General features: G+C 45.3%; 1 protein-coding gene across 1 annotated transcript; it reads left to right on the top strand.

The window, feature by feature from the left end:
- The first annotated feature begins 12029 nt into the window (after window positions 1-12029).
- On the top strand, window positions 12030-14719 carry LOC109759573 (cytosolic invertase 1). The gene is made up of 4 exons (XM_020318397.4): window positions 12030-12892; window positions 13030-13461; window positions 13588-14149; window positions 14228-14719. Exons 1-4 carry the CDS (start codon window positions 12488-12490, stop codon window positions 14521-14523), a joined length of 1695 nt encoding a protein of 564 aa, XP_020173986.1. The 5' UTR covers window positions 12030-12487; the 3' UTR covers window positions 14524-14719.
- The last annotated feature ends 9629 nt before the right edge of the window (window positions 14720-24348 follow it).

The following is a 24348-nucleotide window of genomic DNA, read 5'->3' as shown; positions in this document are numbered from 1 at the left end:
TTCATCTCTATTTCAAAACCGAGCTCTGGCACCTCTACAAATCCTTGCTTCCCTCTGCGAAGGGCCTATCTATTTACTTTTATGTTGAGTCATCACCCTCTTATTAAAAAGCACCAGCTGGAGAGCACCGCTGTCATTTGCATCCATTACTATTAATTTATATTGGGTATGACTATGATTGGATCTCTTTTACCATGAATTACAATGTTTAGTCAGTCCTTGATCTTTAAAGGTGCTCTGCATTTATGTTTTGCGGTCTAGAAAGGGCTAGCGAGATACCATCTTGTTATATCATATCATGATTGTTTTGAGAAAGTGTTGTCATCCGAGATTTATTATTATTGCTCGCTAGTTGATTATGCCATTGATATGAGTAAACATGAGACCTAAGAGTTATTGTGAATATGGTTACTTCATAATCTTTGCTGAAAACTTGAATGCTGGCTTTACATATTTACAACAACAAGAGCAAACAGAGTTTGTAAAAGTTTTTCTTTATCACTTTCAGTTTATCAACTGAATTGCTTGAGGACAAGCAAAGGTTTAAGCTTGGGGGAGTTGATACGTCTCCATCGTATCTACTTTTCCAAACACTTTTTCCCTTGTTTAGGACTCTAACTTGCATGATTTGAATGGAACTAACCCGGACTGACGCTGTATTGAGTAGAATTGCCATGGTGTTATTTATGTGCAGAACAAAAGTTCTCGGAATGACCTGAAACTCCACGGAGATTATTTTTGGAAATAATAAAAAATACTGGCGAAAGAATCAAGGCCAGGGGGCCCACACCCTTGCCACGAGGGTGGGGGGCGCGCCCCTGCCTCGTGGACCCGCTGGAGCTCCACCGACCTCAACTCCAACTCCATATATTCGTGTTCGGGGAGAAAAAAATCAGAGATAAAGATTCATCGCATTTTACGATACGGAGCCGCCGCCAAGCCCTAAACTCTCTCGGGAGGGCTGATCTCGAGTCCGTTCGGGGTTCCGGAGAGGGGAATCCGTCGCCATCGTCATCATCAACCATCCTCCATCACCAATTTCATGATGCTCACCGCCGTGAGTGAGTAATTCCATCGTAGGCTTGCTAGACGGTGATGGGCTGGATGAGATTTATCATGTAATCGAGTTAGTTTTGTTAGTGTTTGATCCCTAGTATCCACTATATTCTGAGATTGATGTTGCTATGACTTTGTTATGCTTAATGCTTGTCACTAGGGCCCGAGTGCCATGATTTCAGATCTGAACCTATTATGTTTTCATGAATATATGTGAGTTCTTGATCCTATCTTGCAAGTCTATAGTCACCTACTATGTGTTATGATCCAGCAACCCCGAAGTGACAATAATCGGGACCACTCCCGGTGATGACCGTAGTTTGAGGAGTTCATGTATTCACTATGTGTTAATGCGTTGGTACGGTACTCTATTAAAAGGAGGCCTTAATATCCCTTAGTTTCCATTAGGACCCCGCTGCCACAGGAGGGTAGGACAAAAGATCTCATGCAAGTTCTTTTCCATAAGCACATATGACTATATTCGGAATACATGCCTACATTACATTGATGAATTGGAGCTAGTTCTGTGTCACCCTATGTTATGACTGTTACATGATGAACCGCATCCGGCATAATTCTCCATCACCGATCCAATGCCTACGAGCTTTTCACGTATTGTTCTTCGCTTATTTACTTTTCCGTTGCTACTGTTACAATCGCTACAAAACCCAGAAATATTACTTTTGCTACCGTTACCGTTACTTCCCTATTACTTTGCTACTAAATACTTTGCTGCAGATACTTAGCTGCTAATACTTGAGAATATTCTTTGGCTCCCCTTGTGTCGAATCAATAAATTTGGGTTGAATACTCTACCCTCGAAAACTGTTGCGATCCCCTATACTTGTGGGTTATCAACACCCTATCGCACACACTCACTTGGCGACGGTTCCAAATGCCGTCGCGGAAAGGGGTTAAAAACCGTTTGTTTAGGACCGACGTGTACGAGTGCACTTTAAGATCTTCATCATTTTTATCTTCTAACGAGATTGGTTTAGCAGCCATTTGATTTACTAAGGTAGCTTGTGCATCGGATATTTTTCCTAGCAAACTTTCAGCAAAAGCATACTTAGATTAGAGATTGCAAACTTCTCTACTAATATCATCAAGTTGTTTTGTGACAGCATCCAACACAACAGAGTGCTCCTTAAGTTCTTCAGTTAAATACTTATTATGCTCAAATTGTGTAGTCATATATTCCTTAGTACTTTTCTCAATTTCAAGCAAAATATTTGGATAAGGAACATCATAATATTTTCTTTGAGGCATCATGACTACGCAAACAAGATCGCACACAAAAACAGATCCGGCAAGAAAACGGCGAACGAAAAAGAGGAGCGAATAAAACGGCAATTTTTTATGAAGTGGGGGTGAGGAAAACGAGAGGCAAATGGAAAATAATGTAAATTGCGAGGAGATGAGATTTGTGATTAGGAACCTGGTATATGTTGAAGATCCTCCCTGGCAACGGCGCCAGAAATTCCTTTTGATGTCTATTAGGACTACGTCAGTATTTCCCCAAAGAGGAAGGGATGATGCAACAAAATGACGGTAGGTATTTTCCTCAGTGATGAAACCAAGGTTATAGAACCAGTAGGAGAACCAAGCAACACAACGTAAATAGCCCCTGCACACAAATAACAACCACTTGCAACCCGACGTGTTAAAGGGGTTGTCAATCCCTTTCGGGTAACGGCAGTGCGTGGACGGGAGAAAGTTGTAATAGATTGAATAGATCGCAAATGAAATAAAGTGTAGAAAAGTATTTTTGTATTTTTTGTTTAATAGATCTGAAAATAAATGCAAAGGAAAAGAAGATCGCAAAGGAAAATATATGAGAAAGAGACCCGGGGGCCGTAGGTTTCACTAGTGGCTTCTCTCGAGAAAAATAGCAAACAATGGGTAAACAAATTACTGCTGGGCAATTGATAGAACTTCAAATAATCATGACGATATCTAGGCAATGATCATTATATAGGCATCACCTCCAAGATTAGTAGACCGACACCTACCTGCATCTACTACTATTACTCCACACATCGACCGCTATCCAGCATGCATCTAGTGTATTAAGTTCATGGAAAAACAGAGTAATGCAATAAGAACGATGACATGATGTAGACAAGATCTATCTATGTAGAGATAGACCCCATCGTTTTATCCTTAGTAGCAATGATACATGCGTGTGGGTTCCCCTTCTGTCACTGGGATCAAGCACCGTAAGATCGAACCCACTACAAAGCACCTCTTCCCATTGCAAGATAAATAGATCGAGTTGGCCAAACAAAACCCAAATATCGGAGAAGAAATATGAGGCTATAAAAGATCATGCATAAAAGAGATCAAAGAAACTGAAATACTTTCATGGATATAAAAAGATATAACTGATCATAAACTCAAAGTTCATCAGATCCCAACAAACACACCGCAAAAAGAGCTACATCATATCGATCTCCAAGAGACCATTGTATTGGGAATTCAGCGAGAGAGAGGAAGCCATCTAGCTACTAACTACGAACCCGAATGTCTACAAAGAACTACTCACGCATCATCGGAGAGGCACCAATGGAGGTGGTGAACCCCATCTGTGATGGTGTCTAGATTGGATCTGGTGGTTCTAGACTCTGCGGCGGCTAGAATTGATTTTCGTCGACTTCCCTAGGGTTTTGGGAATAATGGGGTATTTATAGAGCAAAGAGGTGGTCCGGGGGGCACCCGAGGTGGGTACAACCCACCAGGGCGTGCCTGGGCCTCCTGGCGCGCCCTGGTGGGTTGTGCTCTCCTCGGAGCACCCCCAGGCGCAGCCAGGGCCCACTAGGTGTCTTCTGGTCCAAAAAAATCTCCGTAAAGTTTCGTTGCATTTGGACTCCGTTTGGTATTGATTTCCTGCGATGTAAAAAACATGCAGAAAATATCAACTCGCACTTGGCACAATGTCAATAGGTTAGTACCAAAAAATGATATAAAATGACTATAAAATGATTATAAAACATCCAAGATTGATAATATAACAGCATGGAACAATAAGAAATTATAGATACGTTGGAGATGTATCACCCATCACCGTCTAGCAATCCTATAAAGGAATTACTTACTCCCGACGGTGAGCATCATGAAATTAGTGATGGAGGAAGGTTGATGATGACAACGGCGTCGGATTCCACCCTCCGGAGCCCCAAACGGATTCCAGATCAGTCCTCCCGATGAAGAACAGGAGGTGGCGGCAGCTCCGTATCGTAAAACGCGATGAATCCTTCTCTCTGATTTTTTCTTGGCAAATAAGAATATATGGAGTCAGAGTTAGGGTTGTTAGAGTTCCAGGGGGACCACAAGCTCGCGAGGCGTGCCCTGGGGGTGGGCGCCCCCTGAGCTTGTGGCTCCAAGGTGGCCCCCTCTGGTATATTTTCCACCAATATTTTTTATATATTCCACAAATATTCTCCGTAAATTTTCAGGACAATCCGTGAACTTTGATTTCTGCACAAAAACAACACCATGGCAATTCTGCTAAAAATAGCATCAGTTCAGGTTAGTTCAATTCAAATCATGCAAATTAGAGTCCAAAACAAGAGAAAAAGTGTTTAGAAAAGTAGATACGATGGAGACGTATCATTGCTCTGGTGCTTCACTTATATCTTTTCAGCACGACGGTGATTAAATTTTGAAGAAATATTTGCACTCTCATGATTCATTTATATCATTTTGAGAGTTGATAATAGTGATGGTAATATGCACAAGATATGAATTTGGTCCTCATGTGATGGATATTCAAGAAGGATATAATAAAAACTTTCATATAGATCATTGAATATGATGAGTTTGATTCCTTGCAATAATTTTGTGATATGAAGATGATAATATGTGAGTTATGCTAGGGAGCAATTGTGGTTTAGTAAGAATATTGGTGTTAAAGTTTGTGATTCCCTATGCATGCACGTAAAGTCCATAGTTATGCAATGAAGTTATATCCTACTTATGTTGCATTATTTAGTGTTAGTGATGTTCAATGCATGTTTATGACCATTTTTGTTTTCTGGTTGGTCGCTTCTCAATCTATTTGCCAGCCTCCATTTGTACTAAGCGGGAATACTGCTCGTGCATCCAATTCTTTAAACCTAAAGTTGTGCCAAATGAGTCCATCATACCTACCTATATGCGGTACTTACATGCCGTTCCAAGTAAACTTGCATGTGCCAACTCTAACTATTCAGAATAATTTTTTCGTTTTGTGTGCCCGTACCGCTCATGAGGCGGCAGGGGGTGTCCAATATCTTACATGTTAGGTGGGTTATTCTCACGATGAGTATTTATTCATTTGTCATTGCACGAGAAAGTGGCAGGTGATAGGGATGCCTAGTCCCAAAAATGCCAAGTCCCAAAATAAATTCCTTGGAAAGTTAAAAGGTTGGAAGGCACCCGTGGATACGGCTAGCCATGGATTATGAAAAACGGTGGAAAGGAAATGAACTTTATTTTCTGTTTGGGAACCGCCTATAATGTGTCTAGCATGGAAAATGTTGGGAACTCTTGGTCATGTCGTTGACGGGAAAATCATGCCTCTCAAAATAATTGTATCTCTATTTTAATCCTTGAGCTCTGGCACCTCTACAAATCTCTGCTTCCCTCTATGAAAGGCCTATATATTTACTTTTATGCATTTTTATTTTCAGTCTTTACGTTCTCTTATAAGCACCACCAGGAGAGCACTATTGTCATACTTGTACACTGGGTGTAGCTGATATTGAGTGTGTTTCATGAATGGAATGATTGAGCATGACTGCCTAGGGATAACTTTCTTTAGCATTGATATTTTGAAAGGCATGATTATTTGTTGGTACGCTTGAGTATTTATATCTTCATGTTAAACTATAGACTATTGATTTGAATCATTCGAATCTCAATATTCATGCCACAAAAGAAAGATTACATGATGAATATGATAGGTAGCATTCCACATTAAAAATTATGTTTTATCATTTACCTACTCGAGGACGAGCGATGCTTGATACGCCTCCAACGTATCTATAATTTTTTCTGTTCCATGCTATTATAGTATCAATCTTGGATGTTTTATATGCAATTATATATTATGTTTTGGGGACTAACCTATTAACTTAGTGCCAAGTATCAGTTGCTGTTTTTTTGTGCCTATTTTTGGTTTTCGAGAATATCAATACCAAACGAAGTCCAATTGCCACAAAACTTTTTGACTATTTTTTTCTAGACAAAAGAGACCCTGGAAGCTTCGGGAGAGGGCCAGAAGATGAAGGAGTAGCCCCCAAGGCACCAGGGCGCGCCTAGGGGGGTAGGCGCGCCCTAGTGGCTTGTGGGGCCCATGTTCAACTATTTAACCTAATTCCGCCTCTATAAATTCTCTAAAATCGAGAAACCAACAAAGAGCCACCCGAAACCCTTTTTCCGCCGCCTCAAGCATATGTTCTCAAGAGATCCCATCTGGGGGCCTTTTCCGGCACTCTGCCGGAGGGGGGATCAACCACGGAGGGGTTCTACATCAACCTTGTTGCCCCTCCGATGATGTGTGAGTAGTTTACCACAGACCTACGGGTCCATAGTTAGTAGCTAGATGTCTTCTTCTCTCTCTTTGATCTTCAATACAATGTTCTCCTTGATGTTCTTGGAGATCCATACGATGTAATCACTTTTTGTGGTGTGTTTGTTGGGATCCGATGAATTGTGAGCTTACGATCAGATTATCTATGAATACTATTTGAGTATTTTCTGAAATCTTTTATGCATGATTATTATAGCTTTGTATTTCTCCCCGATCTATTTATTTGGTTTGGCCAAGTAGATTGTTTTTTCTTGAAATGTGAGAGGTGCGTTGTGATGGGTTCGATCTTGCGGTGCTCAATCCCAGTGACAGAGAGGGACATGACACGTATTTGTATCATTGCCATTAAGGATAAAAAGATGAGGTTTATTCATGCGTGAGTTTACTTTGTCTACATCGTGTCATCTTGCTTAAGGCGTTACTCCGTTCTTTATGAACTTAATACTCTAGATGCATGCTGGATAACGGTCGATGTGTGGATTAATAGTAGTAGATGCAGGCAGGAGTCGGTCTACTTGTCTCGGGCGTGATGCCTATATACATGATTATTGTCTTAGATATCGTCATGATTATTCGCTTTTCTATCAATTGCCCAACAGTAATTTGTTTACCCACCGTATGATGTTTTCAAGAGAGAAGCCTCTAGTGAAAACTATGGCCTCTGGGTCTATCTAAATCATATATTAAAATCCAAAAATAGACTACTGCACTTTTGTTTATGTTATTTTATTTTGTGTTTTATTTATCCATCTAACACTACGAGATTTGATCCTTGCCATTAACTTGCAAGGGATGGACAACCTCTTGTTTGCGTTGGGTGCAAATATTTGTTCTTTCGTGTGTATGTGCTGCTAACGAGTTGTTGCGTGATTCTCCTATTGGATTGATAACCTTGGTTTCTAACCGAGGGAAATAATTATCTCTACTGTACTGCATCATCCCCTTCTCTTCGGGGAAATCCCAGCGCAACTCACAAGTAGCACGCCCGTATGGGCGGTCATATGGATCCTAATAGCCATAATAAGCCCGAGGAAGGAGGCAAATCTTCCCTATCTCTCTTTTCTTATTCTACTTCCTCCAAACCTCTCCAAACCCTAGCGCCCGATCTCTCTACTCGTTCAATTTCAGTTCAAATCCTTCCATGTGATCGATCTACGATATGTTTCTCCTCCGATCCCCAATTTATTTTTCGCGGATCCACGTTCTACATGTCTAGCATTGCCATGTCTAGGAAATGCATATTTTTGATCCAAATTTGAGTTTGGCTTGGATTCATTGATGTTTTTAGAGGAGTATGATGTTGTGACTACGGTACGATCAATATTGTTTAATTGTATTGGACTGAAAAAAATGTTTTGTAGATGTCTACGAGGAGCTCCACTCGCGTACGCGGTGCTTCGAGTTCATCCACCGCGCTGTCACAACAAGTTTTCACTCAGGGGATCGTCTTTACCGACCATGAAGCAAGAAAGAAGTTTTAGAAGCTCAGTGCAAGGAAGATTAAAGCATCCAAGTGGGCTTGCGAGTCAACACTCGCCAAGCTAGGTATTACTAATAATTCCAATTTGCTTTGTAATAATGCCAGGTTGCGCCATTTTCTTTATCAGGGATGGGACCCGTATGAATGCATGATGCTTGAGTTTCTTAGCACTCTCTCGCATAATGTTGGTTTGATGCCCAATGCATATGAGGAGGAGCTGATCAGTTTCTGTCTCTTGTACCAAGACTTCGACAACACTTTCGAAGAGTGGTCTGATTACTTTGGCTTCACCAACAATCATGGTGGCATTCGCTATGTTTATGATTAATTGATTATACTGACCCACACCCGAGGCAATCCTTCTATCAGATGAGTCGCCATGGTTCAAGGCAAAGAGCCTGTTGCATTGAAAGTCCTGTTGTACGTTATTTCTATTATGTTATCACTAAGTCGTTCCAGGCACGAGGAGAAGTTTCTAAGCTGAATAACGAGAACATGTTAGTTCCCGGGTAAGCAGCAAACCTTGATGTCGACTATTCGCCCAACTTAGGGGCAATACTTTTGCTACACCTCACGCATCAAGCAAATCATGCACAAGGAGATATCGTGTGTGGAGGAGTAATCACCATGTTGGAAAACTCCCTTGGTTTCAACTACCATCACCTTCGCCCCATTAACATGGACAATTGCATTATGTTGCACAGGTAGGAGATGCATATTTTGACCAAGAAGGCCCATAACCTGAGCAGGTAGATGAAAAAGAACCCATCACCGACAAAGAAGAGGAGCAACCCCAAGAGGAGCCACAACAAGAAGCCTACACCACTTATGCGGACCTCTACAGACTCCAGGGCTCTATCAATGATATGAGCAACCTCGCCGAGTCCCTTCAAGGCACGCCCGCCTACATGAACATGAACTTCTCCAATTGGACCCAAAGATGGGCTCCCGACCAACCGCCACAATGATTCCGCCGGTTTGGGCTTGCAAAAGTTTAAGCTTGGGGGAGGTCACCACCACTTCTTCATCAAGATGTGGCGGTATTTGAACAAATTGTACCGAGGTTGTACTTAAGCTCGCGTTGGTTTGTTCCAACACTTTGCTTTTTATTTGCTTTTGTTTTTCGTTTTGCCTTTGCGATTTTTCGTTTGCAAGTTAGTTTTCAAAAACCCAAAAATAAAAAATATAGAATAAGTTTTGATTTCCTCTTACTCTTTTTGCCCCTTGGAGTTCTTTTGCATTTTTGTTTTCACAGGAGTTGATCTACGCCGGACAACGAGGAATGCAAGAGTAAGAGAAGTGTGTAAATTCACAACCGTGTGATGGTATGTCCTACAACTTCCGCATTGTGCACTTGAAATACTTAGAGTAGATGTAGTATTAGTATGTGTGATATGCGCAAATGGGAGTAAGTCTTGATAATTAAGACAAGTGTTTTGTTCTAGTAGCTGAAATAATTTGGTAGCCTTTGTTCTATTTATCCTAGATAATCAAGACTTGCAGTGGGACTGTTTTTTAATGAAGTAACTAAGGATAACCATGCACAAAAGAAAGTCTTCAAAGACTTGGGAGTTGAGAAAAATTGTAGAAAAATGATGTTTGAAATGCTCAACCCCATATTGTTAATTTTAACATACTTGATAGCACTTGTGGATTGAATTTTCTAGAGGATCTTAGTTGGAGGGTGAACGAGATTATGCCAAAAATCTATGTTGTATCTCTTACATGGTGCTTCAGCTTCTTGCTAGTGCCATGGCCCTGCTACTTTATGCGCGTGTACGTGTGTAAATGTGGCTCCGTCACCTTTCTTGATGTTCTTCTGAGAACTCCGCTAGTCAATGAACGATCTACCAAGAGTGAAAGCTCGGATTTCGGCTATGAGTTTGTTATCGTAAGTAGTGGCAACACTACAAACACATATTATTCGGCTTTCTATTGAATGAGTGTGTATGTGGTAAATAAAGGGGACTAATGAAAAGAGCTCGAAAGAGACAACTATCAAAGGTCCATAGTTCCCAAATATTAAGCCACAGCGAAACTCTTTGCATAATCACTTATTTAGCATAATCCCTTCACATACAATCAAAGTTTCAGTAAATATTGATTGAAATGAAGTTCTTAAGAGCCTTGAGGATGAAATAATTGTGGGCATGTTTATGAGCACTAAAGAATCATGTTTTTCTACATGCCTTTCACTCCCTAATATATGTTTATTATGGCTCTATTGAAGAAAACTCTTTCGTGCATTCCTGACAAGCAAGTGTTGTTTAGATAAATAGAATAGAGTGTTGCAAAGTTGTTTTATCTAGTAGATCAAGAACTTTGTGTTGACTATCTTTGCTTCACTAAAACTTGCACAATAACCATGTCACCGCTACAATTATACTAAATTTTCAGGTCAAGAAGCGGATGGCTATCTAGGCGTACCGATCATAAGTGAACCAAAACCTTCTCGTTACTTCGGTTTAAACAACTGAGTTCCTTTTGATTGGAATTTCTGTCTGTGTTGCTTGAGGACGATCAGCTGTCACCAGGTGTCACCATCGACACCCATCCACGAGCCAACAACACTTCACCATCGAATTCCACAAACGAAGCCGTCGCTGCAACAGACGCCGGATCACATGCCAGTCCATGCCAGAACAGTTGGCCACTCGCGTTGGTGACCAGACAACTATGACTCGGGCGACAAACCATGCTGGAGAATATGGATGAGTTTGTGTTGAGCAATCCACCACCGTCGAACCCCATACCGTGCCATCGTCACCGTCGAGGCCCTACTTCGCAATTCCGACTCCACAAATACAAGGTAGGGCATGGAGAACTCTTGAACACGCGAAGAGACATCGATTACCAAACCTCAACCGCAATCCAACTCCACATGAAGCTACCATCGTTGCAAAATAGGAGACCACGTCGAACAACCTAGGATCATCACCCCAACATTCCCACATCGCCAGAAGGTCACCAGTCCAACACAATGCCGTGAGTATCTAGTTCCCAAAAGCACGGCCAGGATCGAAGGTTTTCAAGGCGACACCCCATTGGGGGGAGCAATGATGTCGACGTCGTTGCTTGACCTAACTTGGGCCTTAGACTTTTACCGAAGAGCATGATCCAAGGGTATGAGAAGTGGCAGGCCTCCACAACAACGCCTCCAAGGAGGTGAAACTTCCACGGGAGCTGACACCATTAGCTCACAAGAACCCGACAAACTTTTGCCTCGAGCATCTCAACCAACACCACCATGCACCAGACGTGCACTAGACCACCCACCTCCCGCGTAGCCGATGCGCCGCCGACCCACGAGAGCCACCATGGACCAAAGCCTTGCCGCCAACTAAAGCCGGCGGCACAGATCCAGTCACCTGACGAATCTAGCAGCCTCCCACGGCAACATCGCCACACCCCAGCAGCCGGTCGCCGTCACCAGCCAGACGGAGCCCAGGTCGCCACCCCATTGCATCACCCGGACGGGCCCGGTGGGCATGGGGTGGTGATGCAACTGAAAACTCTCGGATCCAACTCCACAGGAGCACACGCCGCCGGGGGGGGGGGGGGTCACCGCACCGCACCGGAGAAACCGCTAGCCGCTAGAAAGGAGCAACACTCGGATTGGGAGGGGGCAGGGTCTCCCTCACCAAGAGAACATGCGGGTGCACGAGGGAGCTTTCCACCATCGCTGTCTGCCGAAAGGGCTTAGGCCGTCGCTGGCGGCAGGACATGAGGCACGGGGAGGGGGCGACGGCGGACTAGGGCTCCGCCCGAGCCACCGCATGAGCGACACGGGCATTTTTTTTTTCTTTCTTTCAACATGTCTTACATTTTGAAACGTTGAAACTCGTGCTTTACTTTCAAACACAAATTATATGTCGATATTTTGAAACTCAAGTCAAATGGGAAACCCTCCAAACTTATTTTGAGGGAACGAGTCAGAACTTTGGTCATCGCTCATCAGTCGTAGGCCCTGACAACCAGGCACCACCCCAAGTCCCCAAGCACGCACCCGGCGATCCACAGCCCCGCGCGGCCATCGCGCCCGCAAATGAAAACCCCGAACTCCCGCTTCCTAATAGGTCCCCGCCACGCGGGCCGCTGCCCTTCCCGTCCCCACACGTCATCCAGACTCCTATATGTACCACTCCGGTGCCAAGCTATACTCCAGCAGCAGAGCAGGCACCCGGCACCGCCCAGGAACGCAACTCCGGCGAGCTCCAATATTATCCACCTGCCTTTCTACATCGTCTCCTTTGGTCTGGTCTGTTCCCACTCGTATCCGCTTCGCGTACGGTGTGCCGCGGCGACTAGTCTAGTCGACCTATCTTGCCTTTTTGTCTTTCTTGAGGCGCGCAGCCACGGCGACCGCGGCGGTCTGCGAGATGGAGGCGGCGGGGGCCGGAGCGGCGACGCCGTCGCACGCGTCCATGGTGGACACGGACGACTTCGACCTGTCGCGGCTGCTGAACCACCGCCCGCGGATCAACGTGGAGCGGCAGCGGTCCTTCGACGACCGCTCGCTCGGCGACCTCTACCTCTCCGCCATGGACGGCCGCGGCGCCGGCGGGTATATGGACAGCTACGAGAGCATGTACTCCCCGGGCGGCGGGCTCCGTTCGCTCACCGGCACCCCCGCCTCCTCCACGCGGCTCTCCTTCGAGCCCCACCCGCTGGTCGGCGACGCCTGGGACGCCCTCAGGCGCTCGCTCGTCTGCTTCCGGGGCCAGCCCCTCGGCACCATCGCCGCCGTCGACAGCTCCTCCGGCGAGGTCCTCAACTACGACCAGGTAACGGCATGGCAGCATGCATGCAGTACTCGTGTGTAGTTCTCACACCTGTTTGGGCTGTCACGTGTAAAGTTCTCTCTTGGATATTTTGTTAAACCTGTCGCGTAAATAAATATACTTGGCATTGGATTGAGCAGGTGTTCGTGAGGGATTTCGTGCCGAGCGCGCTGGCGTTCCTGATGAACGGCGAGCCGGAAATCGTGAAGAACTTCCTGCTGAAGACGCTGCTGCTGCAGGGGTGGGAGAAGAGGATCGACCGGTTCAAGCTGGGCGAGGGCGCCATGCCGGCGAGCTTCAAGGTGCTCAAGGACCCGAAGCGCGGAGTGGACACCCTGGCGGCGGACTTCGGCGAGAGCGCCATCGGCCGCGTGGCGCCGGCCGACTCCGGGTTCTGGTGGATCATCCTGCTCCGCGCCTACACCAAGTCCACCGGCGACCACACGCTGGCCGAGACGCCCGAGTGCCAGAAGGGCATCCGCCTCATCATGAACCAGTGCCTCGCCGAGGGCTTCGACACCTTCCCCACCCTCCTCTGCGCCGACGGCTGCTGCATGATCGATCGCCGGATGGTACGTATGTCCTAATATGTTCCCGTCAACCTCACACACACGTCGCAGCTGAATCAATGGTTGGGATTAAATGTAGTAGTAATAATGAGTGGTCGATCGCGATCTATGGATCGTCGTGTTGGGCAGGGCGTGTACGGGTACCCGATCGAGATCCAAGCCCTCTTCTTCATGTCGCTGCGGTGCGCGCTGCTGCTGCTGAAGCCGGAGGCGGAGGGGAACAAGGACATCATGGAGCGGATCGTGACGCGGCTGCACGCGCTGAGCTACCACATGCGGACCTACTTCTGGCTCGACTTCCAGCAGCTCAACGTCATCTACCGCTTCAAGACGGAGGAGTACTCCCACACGGCCGTCAACAAGTTCAACGTCATCCCGGAGTCCATCCCGGACTGGCTCTTCGACTTCATGCCCTCCCGCGGCGGCTACTTCGTCGGCAACGTCAGCCCCGCCAGGATGGACTTCCGCTGGTTCGCGCTGGGGAACTGCGTCGCCATCCTCGCCTCGCTCGCCACGCCCGAGCAGGCCGGCGCCATCATGGACCTCATCGAGGAGCGGTGGGAGGACCTCATCGGCGAGATGCCGCTCAAGATCTGCTACCCCGCCATCGAGGGCCACGAGTGGCAGAACGTCACCGGCTGCGACCCCAAGAACACCAGGTGGAGCTACCACAACGGAGGCTCCTGGCCTGGTAATAAGTGCTAACCCACCCACGTCATACACATGCTCGAAGTCGAAGCTCGACGGATTCATTCTTTGATTCGCGCAGTGCTGATCTGGCTCCTGACGGCGGCTTGCATCAAGACCGGGCGGCTCAAGATCGCGAGGCGGGCGATCGACCTGGCGGAGGCGAGGCTGGCGAGGGACAGCTGGCCGGAGTACTACGACGGCAAGCTCGGCCGGTACGTCGGGAAGCAGGCGAGAAAGCACCAGACGTGGTCCATCGCGGGGTACCTGGTGGCCAAGATGATGCTGGAGGACCCGTCCCACCTGGGCATGATCTCCCTCGAGGAGGACAAGGCCATGAACCCTGTGCTCAAGAGGTCTGCCTCATGGATTGTGTGAGATGAGATGATGATCCATGCCACTTGGCGCGAACTTGACGCGATGTTGGTCAGGATTCAGGAATGCGGATGGGAAGGAAAAAAGAACGTGTTGATTTTCTGGTTTAGCAAAGCTGTTCTCTACATCATTGATTACCTTCTTATCGAAAATACAACTGGTAATAGTAGTAATTGCTAGAAAGCGAATTTTCCCATAATTGCTGTCCTATTTGGAAAGACATGTTTTGGCTGTCTCCCATGAATCCTCGTTGTACAATGTGTGTATGCGTTTTTGTCAAAAAAATTGTTTGTATAAGCATTTCGACCTTTAGAGTATCTCCAATAGACGGTTCATATGTAAAAATAACCAACTTTTGGAGCTTCGAGAGCAAAATACGCTGTTCCAAGAGATGGTCCATATATCACTAGTAGAAAAAGGGGCTTTCGTTCGGGCCTGGCCAGCCCATTAGTCCCGGTTCTGCCACGAACCGGGGTCAATGGAGGCATTTGTCCCGGTTCGAGAGCCCAGGGGGCCGGCCGGGGCCTCGTGGGCATTGGTCCCGGTTCGTCTAGGCCCATTTGTCCCAGTTCTTGGCACGAACCGGGACCAATGGGCCTCGCTCCTGGCCCACAATCATTGGTCCCGGTTCGTGGCAGGAACCAGGACAGAAGGAAGGCCTTTAGTCTCGGTTTCACCCACGAACCAGGACAAATGAGTTGCCTATATATACCCCATCGCCGGCGAGCAGAGCACTCCACAGTGTTCTGTTTTTTGCTGGTCGGTGAGGGGGAGGGCATTGGGTGCTCTAGCTCACCTCCTATGCACATGAGGTGTTTGATGAAATGCCCGTGCCACACTAGTTAAGCTTTCTCCTCTCGAAGCTCGACCTCCGAGCTCCATTTTTCCCGAGATTTGTCTAGGTTTATATTAGCGGTCCGTCACGCCCCGTCCCCGTCTTCACCGCCGTCGATCGCCCGCGCCGATCTCGTCGCCGGGACCACCGTGGTGAGCCTCTTGTTCTTATCTTCTTTCTGAAAAAAATTCTTACTTTACATAGATACTTGTCTAATTTTCTTACTTTTGACACACATAATTATATATAATGCACGCAGATGAACCGGCAATGGATGTACGGTGACAGACACACCTCCGAGTACATTAAGGGCGTGCATAATTTTCTCGAAGTGGCTGAGGCAAACAAGCAGAATGGTTTTATGTGTTGTCCATGCCCTAGCTGTGGGAATACGAGGTCTTACTATGAATTGAAAACCCTTCACACCCACCTGCTTTATAAGGGTTTCATGCCACACTATAATGTTTGGACCAAGCACGGAGAAATAGGGGTTATGATGGAAGACTGCGAAGAAGAAGAGGACGATGACAACTATGTGCCTCCTGAATACGGTGATGATGCAACGATGGAAGCTGCGGAAGATCAAGAGGAACCAGACGATGTGCCCGATGATGATCTCCGCCGGGTCATTGTTGATGCAAGGGAAAAGTGCGAAAGTGAAAAGGAGAAGCTGAAGTTCGATCGCATGTTAGAGGATCACAAAAAAGGGTTGTACCCCAATTGCGAAGATGGCAACACAAAGCTCGGTACCGTACTGGAATTGCTGCAGTGGAAGGCAGAGAATGTTGTGCCTGACAAAGGATTTGAGAAGCTACTGAAAATATTGAAGAAGAAGCTTCCAAAGGATAACGAATTGCCCGACAGTACGTACGCAGCAAAGAAGGTCGTATGCCCTCTAGGATTGGAGGTGGAGAAGATACATGCATGCCCTAATGACTGCATCCTCTACCGCGGTGCGTACAAGGATTTGAACGCATGCCCGGTATGCGGTGCATTGCGGTATAAGATCAGACGAGATGACCCTGGTGAGGTTGAGGGCGAGCCCCGCAGGAAGAGGGTTCCTGCGAAGGTGATGTGGTATGCTCCTATAATACCATGGTTGAAACGACTGTTCAGAAACAAAGAGCATGCCAAGTTGATGCGATGGCACTGTGAGGACCGTAGGAAAGATGGGAAGTTGAGAGCACTCACTGACGGGTCGCAGTGGATAAATATCAAGAGAAAGTACTGGGCTCAGTTTGCACGTGACCCAAGGAACGTATGGTTTGCTTTAAGCGCGGATGGCATTAATCCTTTCAGGGAGCAGAGCAGCAATCACAACACCTGGCCCGTGACTCTATGTATGTATAACCTTCCTCCTTGGATGTGCATGAAGCGGAAGTTCATTATGATGCCAATTCTCATCCAAGGCCCTAAGCAACCCGACAACGACATTGATGTGTACCTAAGGCCATTAGCTGAAGAACTTTGACAGCTGTGGAATGGCAACGGTGTACGTGCGTGGGTTGAGCATAAACAGGAGGAATTTAACCTGCATGCGTTGCTGTTTGTAACCAGCAACGATTGGCCCGCTCTCAGTAACATTTCAGGACAGACAAACAAGGGATACCACGCATGCACGCACTGTTTAGCTGACACCGAAAGTATATACCTGGACAGATGCAGGAAGAATGTGTACCTGTGTCATCGTCAATTTCTCCCGACCAACCATCAACGTCGAAAGAAAGGCAAGCATTTCAAAGGCGAGGCAGATCACGGGAAGAAGCCCGCCATGCGTACCGGTGATCACGTACTTGCTATGGTCTCTGATTTACACGTAATCTTTGGAAAGGGTTCCGGCGGACTAGCTGTTCCGAATGACGCTGAGGGACGCGCACCCATGTGGAAGAAGAAATCTATATTTTGGGACCTACCCTACTGGAAAGAGCTAGAGGTACGCTCTTCAATCGACGTGATGCACGTGACGAAGAACCTTTGCGTGAACCTGTTAGGCTTCTTGGGCGTGTATGGGAAGAGAAAATATACACCTGAGGCACGGGAGGACCTGCAACGTTTGCACGAAAAAGACGGCATGCCTCCAAAGCAGTATGAAGGTCCTGCCAGCTACGCTCTTACCAAAGAAGAGAAGGAAATCTTTTTTGAATGCCTGCTCAGTATGAAGGTCCCGACTGGCTTCTCGTCGAATATAAAGGGAATAATAAATATTCCAAAGAAAAAGTTCCAGAACCTAAAGTCTCATGACTGCCACGTGATTATGACGCAACTGCTTCCGGTTGCATTGAGGGGGCTTCTACCGGAAAACGTCCGATTAGCCATTGTGAAGCTATGTGCATTTCTCAATGCAATCTCTCAGAAGGTGATCGATCCAGAAATCATACCAAGGCTAAGGAGTGATGTGGTGCAATGTCTTGTCAGTTTCGAGCTAGTGTTCCCACCATCCTTCTTCAATATCATGACGCACGTCCTAGTTCATCTAGTCGATGAGATTGTCATTCTGGGCTCCGTATTTCTACACAATATGTTCTCCTTTGAGAGGTTCATGGGAGTTCTAAAGAAATATGTCCGTAACCGTGCTAGGCCAGAAGGAAGCATCTCCATGGGCCATCAAACAGAGGATGTCATTGGGTTTTGTGTTGACTTCATTCCCGGCCTTAAGAAGATAGGTCTCCCTAAATCGCAGTATGACGGGAGACTGACTGGAAAAGGCACGCTAGGAGCGGACTCAATAATATGCAGGGACGGGCATTCTTCGTCTCAAGCACACCACACAATTCTACAGAACTCTACCTTGGTGACCCCGTGCGTCGATGAACACAAGAACAGTCTGCGCTCCAAACACCCGGAGCAGTGTGATGACTGGATTACATGTGAACAAATCAGGACTTTCAGCAGTTGGTTGGAAACACGTCTCAGAGGTGACAACACTGTATGTGATGAGCTGTACTCGTTGTCTAGGGGACCATCTTCGACTGTATTGACTTACAAAGGATACGAGATAAATGGGAATACATTTTACACAATCGCCCAAGATCAAAAGAGCACCAACCAAAACAGCGGTGTCTGCTTTGATGCAGCAACCGAGAGGGGAAAGGACACATATTATGGTTACATAGTGGACATATGGGAACTTGACTATGGACATGATTTTAAGGTCCCTTTGTTTAAGTGCAAATGGGTCAATCTGTCAGGAGGCGGGGTATAGGTAGACCCACAGTACAGATTGACAACAGTGGATCTGAACAATCTTGGGTACACTGACGAATCGTTCGTCCTAGCCGATGATGTGGCACAGGTTATCTATGTGAAGGACATGTCTACCAAACCGAGAAAAAGAAAAGATAAGGAAGCGACTACATCATACGATGAGCCAAAGCGTCACATAGTTCTTTCAGGAAAAAGGGACATCGTGGGAGTGGAGGGCAAGACAGACATGTCTGAAGATTATGAAAAGTTTCATGAAATTCCTCCCTTCAAAGTCAAGGCTGACCCAAGCATCCTCATAAACGATGGAGATTATCCATGGTTACGGCGCAATAAGCAAAGCACACAAGCGAAAAAAAAGTGAAGACTTTCTCTCCACAACTATTATGATGATACCATGCCAACTTTCAACCTTTTCGTAGTTCATTTGAAATGCCTGTTGTAACAGACGAGTTTCCGTATGAAATCCTGATACTTCGAAACAGATTGTCTGTTTTGTACACGAAGTGCATCCAGTTTTTTCCATAACCCTCTCAACTTTCTTGCACATGCTATGTGGGTGAAATGATGATACCATGCCAACTTTCAACCTTTTCAGAGTTCATTTGTAGTGCTTTTCAATTTCAGGGTCTTATAGCTCAAAATAATCAGTAAATAAATGGAAATAACAAATGAAGTCAGAAAGGGTTGAAAATTGATGATGTGGCTTTGAATGGTGCATTTTGAACACAGAAAAACTATGGAGTTCAAATAAGTTCTAAAAAATGAAATCCCTTTGTAACAGACGAGTTTCCGTATGAAACCTTGATACTTCGAAAGAGATTGTCCGTTTTGTACACAAAGTGCATCCAGTTTTTGCCGTAATCCTCCATACTTTCTTGCACATTCTATGTGGGTGAAATGATGATACCATGCCAACTTTCAACCTTTTCAGAGTTCATTTGTAGTGCTTTTCAATTTCAGGGTCTTATAGCTCAAAATAATCAGTAAATGCATGGAAAATAACAAATGAAGTCAGAAAGGGTTGAAAATTGATGATGTGGCTTTGAATGGTGCATTTTGAACACAGAAAAACTATGGAGTTCAAATAAGTTCTAAAAAATGAAATCCCTTTGTAACAGACGAGTTTCCGTATGAAACCCTGATACTTCGAAAGAGATTGTCCGTTTTGTACACAGAGTGCATCCAGTTTTTGCCGTAACCCTCCCTACTTTCTTGCACATGCTATGTGGGTGAAATGATGATAACATGCCAACTTTCAACCTTTTCAGAGTTCATTTGTAGTGCTTTTCAATTTCAGGGTCTTATAGCTCAAAATAATCAATAAATGCATGAAAAATAACAATTATCATAAAATAAAATAAATAAGTAATTAGAAACAGAATAAAATAAACTTTAATAAAATATATAAGTAGAAACAAAATAAAATAAAATAAAATAAACTTTAATAACATACATAAAATTTATGAAACTAAAATTATCAACATATTTTCTGTTCAAAACGTTATAAGCAACCTCTAGTATTATTGAAACTAAAATTATATAAAATTGATGCAACTAAAATTATCAAAGTGTTTTCTGTTCAAAATCATTAAAAGCAAAAAGAATTTTCATAACGAACTTTTTTTGTTAGAAACCTTAGTAGCAAAAAGAATTATCATAAAATAAAATAAATAAGTAATTAGAAACAAAATAAAATAAAATAAATAAGTATTTTGTTGTAAGTAGAAATAGAACAAAACAAAATAAATAAAGCAAAAAAGAAAACAAAAAAACTAGGAAAAATAAAAAAATTGCCACCTACTGGCCCACCACGGCCTGAATACGACTAGAAACCCATCCATGGGCCAGGATTCAGGCCCGCAGCAGGGCCAGCAGGCCCATCAGGCATAGCAGTAACACGTAGGACCGTAAGCCTGCAATGGAGAGGAGGTTGAGAGGGGTGCGGCAGTGGGGCTTATAAACCACTGCGCGCCCCTCTCAACTAGCGAGGTGGGACTAAACTCCCACCACCACGCCGTTGTGCAAGGGCATTTAGTCCCGGTTGGTGCCACCAACCGGGACTAAAGGGCTGTATTAAAACCGGTTCTTGGTAACAACCGGGACAAATGCCCCCTCTTTAGTCCCGGTTGGTGCCACTTTGGTCCCGGTTGGTGCCACGAACCGAGACCAATGCTCTTTCTATATATACAGCACTTAGGAAATTTTCCCTCACCTCCCATTCTCCTCTCGACGCCGACGCCCTGCACCGACGCCGATCGACGCCGACGCCGCCAGGCTACTGCCGCGCCACCCTTCCCCGAGCCTGCACGCTCCCCCAGTGAGCTCCGCCGCCCCCCAGTGAGCTCTGCCCCCTCTTCCCCTGCCCTACGCCGCCACCCCTGCCCTATGCTGCCGCTCCCGCCCCTGCCCTGTGCGCCGCCGCCGCCGCTGCCCCTGCCCCTGCGCGCTGCCGCCGCCGCCCCCCAGTGAGCTCCGCTCCCCTTCCCCCTGTGCCGCCGCCCCTGCCCTGCGCTGCCACCGCCGCCGCCCCTGCCGCCCCTGCCTTGCGGGTTGCCGCCGCCACCGCCCCTGCCCCTACGCGTTGCCGCCGCCGCCCTGCCCCTGCTTCCTAGAATTTTTTAGGTTCATAGAATTTTTTTCTTTAATTTTTTTCATATATATAGATGGATGGATTGATGTATTTATATATATATGGATGGATGGATGGATTGATGTGTATAGATTTTTTATGTACATATGCAAAGAAAAAGGTATATTTTTTGGTGATATGTATGTTCATATGCTCATTTAAGAAAATGTTCATATGTTACATTTAAGAAAAAAAAAGTAAATGTATGTATGTTCATATGCAAAGAATTATTTTTGGATGAAATGAGATGAGATGAGATGTGTTTTGTGGAGACGAGATGAGATGTTTGTGGAATTTTTTTTGTTCATAGAATTTACTAAGTTAAAACTCATATTAAAATTGTGCATGATCAAAGTCTTTTATGTATATGTTCATATTTAGAAGAAAAAGAAGAGGAAAAAGAAGAAGAAAAAGAAGAGGAAAAAGAAGAGGAAAAAGAAGGGGGAAAAAGAGGAGAAGAAGAAGGAATAGAGGAGAAGAAGAAAAATTGTATATGATCAAAGTCTTTTATGTATATGTTCATATGTTACTATAATCTATTCTATTTTTTCTTCTTCTCCTCTATTCCTTCTTCTTCTCTTTTTTTTTTCTTCTTTTTTCTTTCTTTCTTTCTTCGTTTCCTTCTTCTTCCTCTTCTTATTTTTAGTAAGTACTACTTTATTTTATTTATAGTAAGTGCTTAATTAGTAGTTGAACTACTTGATTTAATAAAACTACTTTATTTTACTATATATAGAAATAGTTTATTTTTAGTAAGTACTACTTTATTTTATTTATAGTAAGTGCTTAGTAGTTGAACTAGTTGATTTAATAAAACTACTTTATTTTACTATATATAGAAGTAGTTTATTTTTAGTAAGTACCACTTTATTTTATTTATAGTAATTAAGTGCTTAGTAATAGTTGAACTAGTTGATTTAAGAAAACTACTTTATTTTACTATATATAGAAGTAGTTTATTTTTAGCAAGAAAATTAATAGAACTAGTTTATTTTTTTAGTTCAAGCAATTATTCCCGCATCGACGTCGACGATGCCTATCCCGCATCCTCGTCGTCGACTCAGCGGAGGAGGCCGGCTTGATTAGAGGGGCCATGTCCGGGACTGGGCTCCGCCGGGCTGGTATTTGGTGGTGCTACCTTCCGAGGGGCGTAGGTTGGTGAGGGGCCAGCCCGTCGTTGACCCGATCCTTGTTTGGTGGCGGTCGCGTGGGCCTGTGACGGTGCCGAGGCTTCCGGACACCGCGGATGTGGTACGTCACCGTGTCGACGAGGAGGACGAGCACGTCCGTCGCTACATGGTTGCGTTGGAGGCAGGTTCGACAATACCTGGCAGCTTCTTCAGGGATCTCACTGGAGCTATGATCCTGTGATGGTTCCTTCTCTTTGGGTGTCCACCGCCCGCGCTGATACACATCGGGCGCTACGGTTGTAGCTGTACTAGCGATGCTATATGTATGATAGTATTCGAGGTGTATTAGTGATAATATTCGACGATGTACGGACGTAAGAGATGATGTAGTTTTGCTTATAACTGAATGCGTCCTAATTTGAATACTAATTTATTTTGCGATTTGATTTTTTTATTGAATGCTCAAATTGGAAAACTACTCCTACTTTGAATGCTAAAATTGGAGAGCACTATGCAAGGCGTATGCATATGATTAGTTGACAGCTTATAGTGTTTTTTTTGTCGCAGAAATCTAGGAGCCCCCCTCCATCATCCCCGCCGTCGTCCCCGTCACCAACCCCCTCCGACCTCGAGGTGAGACCAGCCAAATCCTTTTTTAGAAAGATAATTAAACGATATTTTGGGTTGACTTTAAGTCTGTCGAGTCTCCACCATATATGAGAGGACGAAAAATCCCGACTGTTGTCGTGGGGGTCGCTTCTCCTTCGTTCCCGTGTGCTAGACATTTTGGTGTAATGCACTCGGGGACGAATGGAGGAGCGGCCATCACCAACGGTCAAATGTATACACCACGTGAGCTGAGAGTTTTCAAGAAAAGACTCGACAAACCGATAGTCAACCCGTGATGAATTATAATGATCTAATTTAGTTTTTGTAGTACATATATTTAATTGTACAAGTTTAATCTTTGAATTATGAACGTAGGAAATGTCGTCATCGGACGACGAAAGTCTCCCGGGGGAGTGCAGCTGGTGCCACGACGATCGAGGTCTGTGCGACAGGCCTCACCTGGACGATGATCGGCGCTTCAGCATTAAGCTCGAGGAGACCTTCATGTTGAAACGGTACGCAACGACGACAAGTGTTTTTTTCGTAATTAAGCATGACTTCAACTATTTCAACGTGTAATTTTCATCTTTTACAATTCGAGTATAGCTTATCCCATGCCATGCAAGACGCTATGTCTTGGAGAGGATGGATTTTGAAGACCATGAAAATTTTGAAACAAAGAAAATTCACCTAAGGACCCATTGATACGTCCCCAACGTATCTATAATTTTTGATTGCTCCATGCTATATTATATTCTGTTTTGGACATTATTGGGATTTATTATTCACTTTTATATTATTTTTGGGACTAACCTATTAACCGGAGGCCCAGCCCAGAATTGTTGTTTTTTGCCTATTTCAGAGTTTTGCAAAAAAGAATATCAATCGGAGTCCAAACGGAATGAAACCTTCGGGAACATGATTTTCGGAACGAACATGATCCAGAGGACTTGGACCCTACGTCAAGAAACAAAGCAGGAAGCCATGAGGTAGGGGGGCGCGCCTACCCCCCTGGGCGCGCCCTCCACCCTCGTGGGCCCCACGTTGCTCCACCGACGTACTCCTTCCTCCTATATATACCTACGTACCCCCAAACGATCAGATACGGAGCCAAAACCTAATTCCACCACCGCAGCCTTCTGTACCCATGAGATCCCGTCTTGGGGCCTGTTCCGGAGCTCCGCCGGAAGGGGCATCCATCACGGAGGGCTTCTACATCAACAACATAGCCTCTCCGATGAAGTGTGAGTAGTTTACCTCAAACCTTCGGGTCCATAGTTATTAGCTAGATGGCTTCCTCTCTCTTTTTGGATCTCAATACAACGTTCTCCCCCTCTCTCGTGGAGATCTATTCGATGTAATCTTCTTTTGCGGTGTGTTTGTTGAGACCGATGAATTGTGGGTTTATGATCAAGTTTATC

This window comes from Aegilops tauschii, chromosome 2, assembly GCF_002575655.3.
Source record: "Aegilops tauschii subsp. strangulata cultivar AL8/78 chromosome 2, Aet v6.0, whole genome shotgun sequence".
NCBI lineage: Eukaryota > Viridiplantae > Streptophyta > Magnoliopsida > Poales > Poaceae > Aegilops > Aegilops tauschii.
This window is presented reverse-complemented; position numbering and strand designations above follow the sequence as displayed.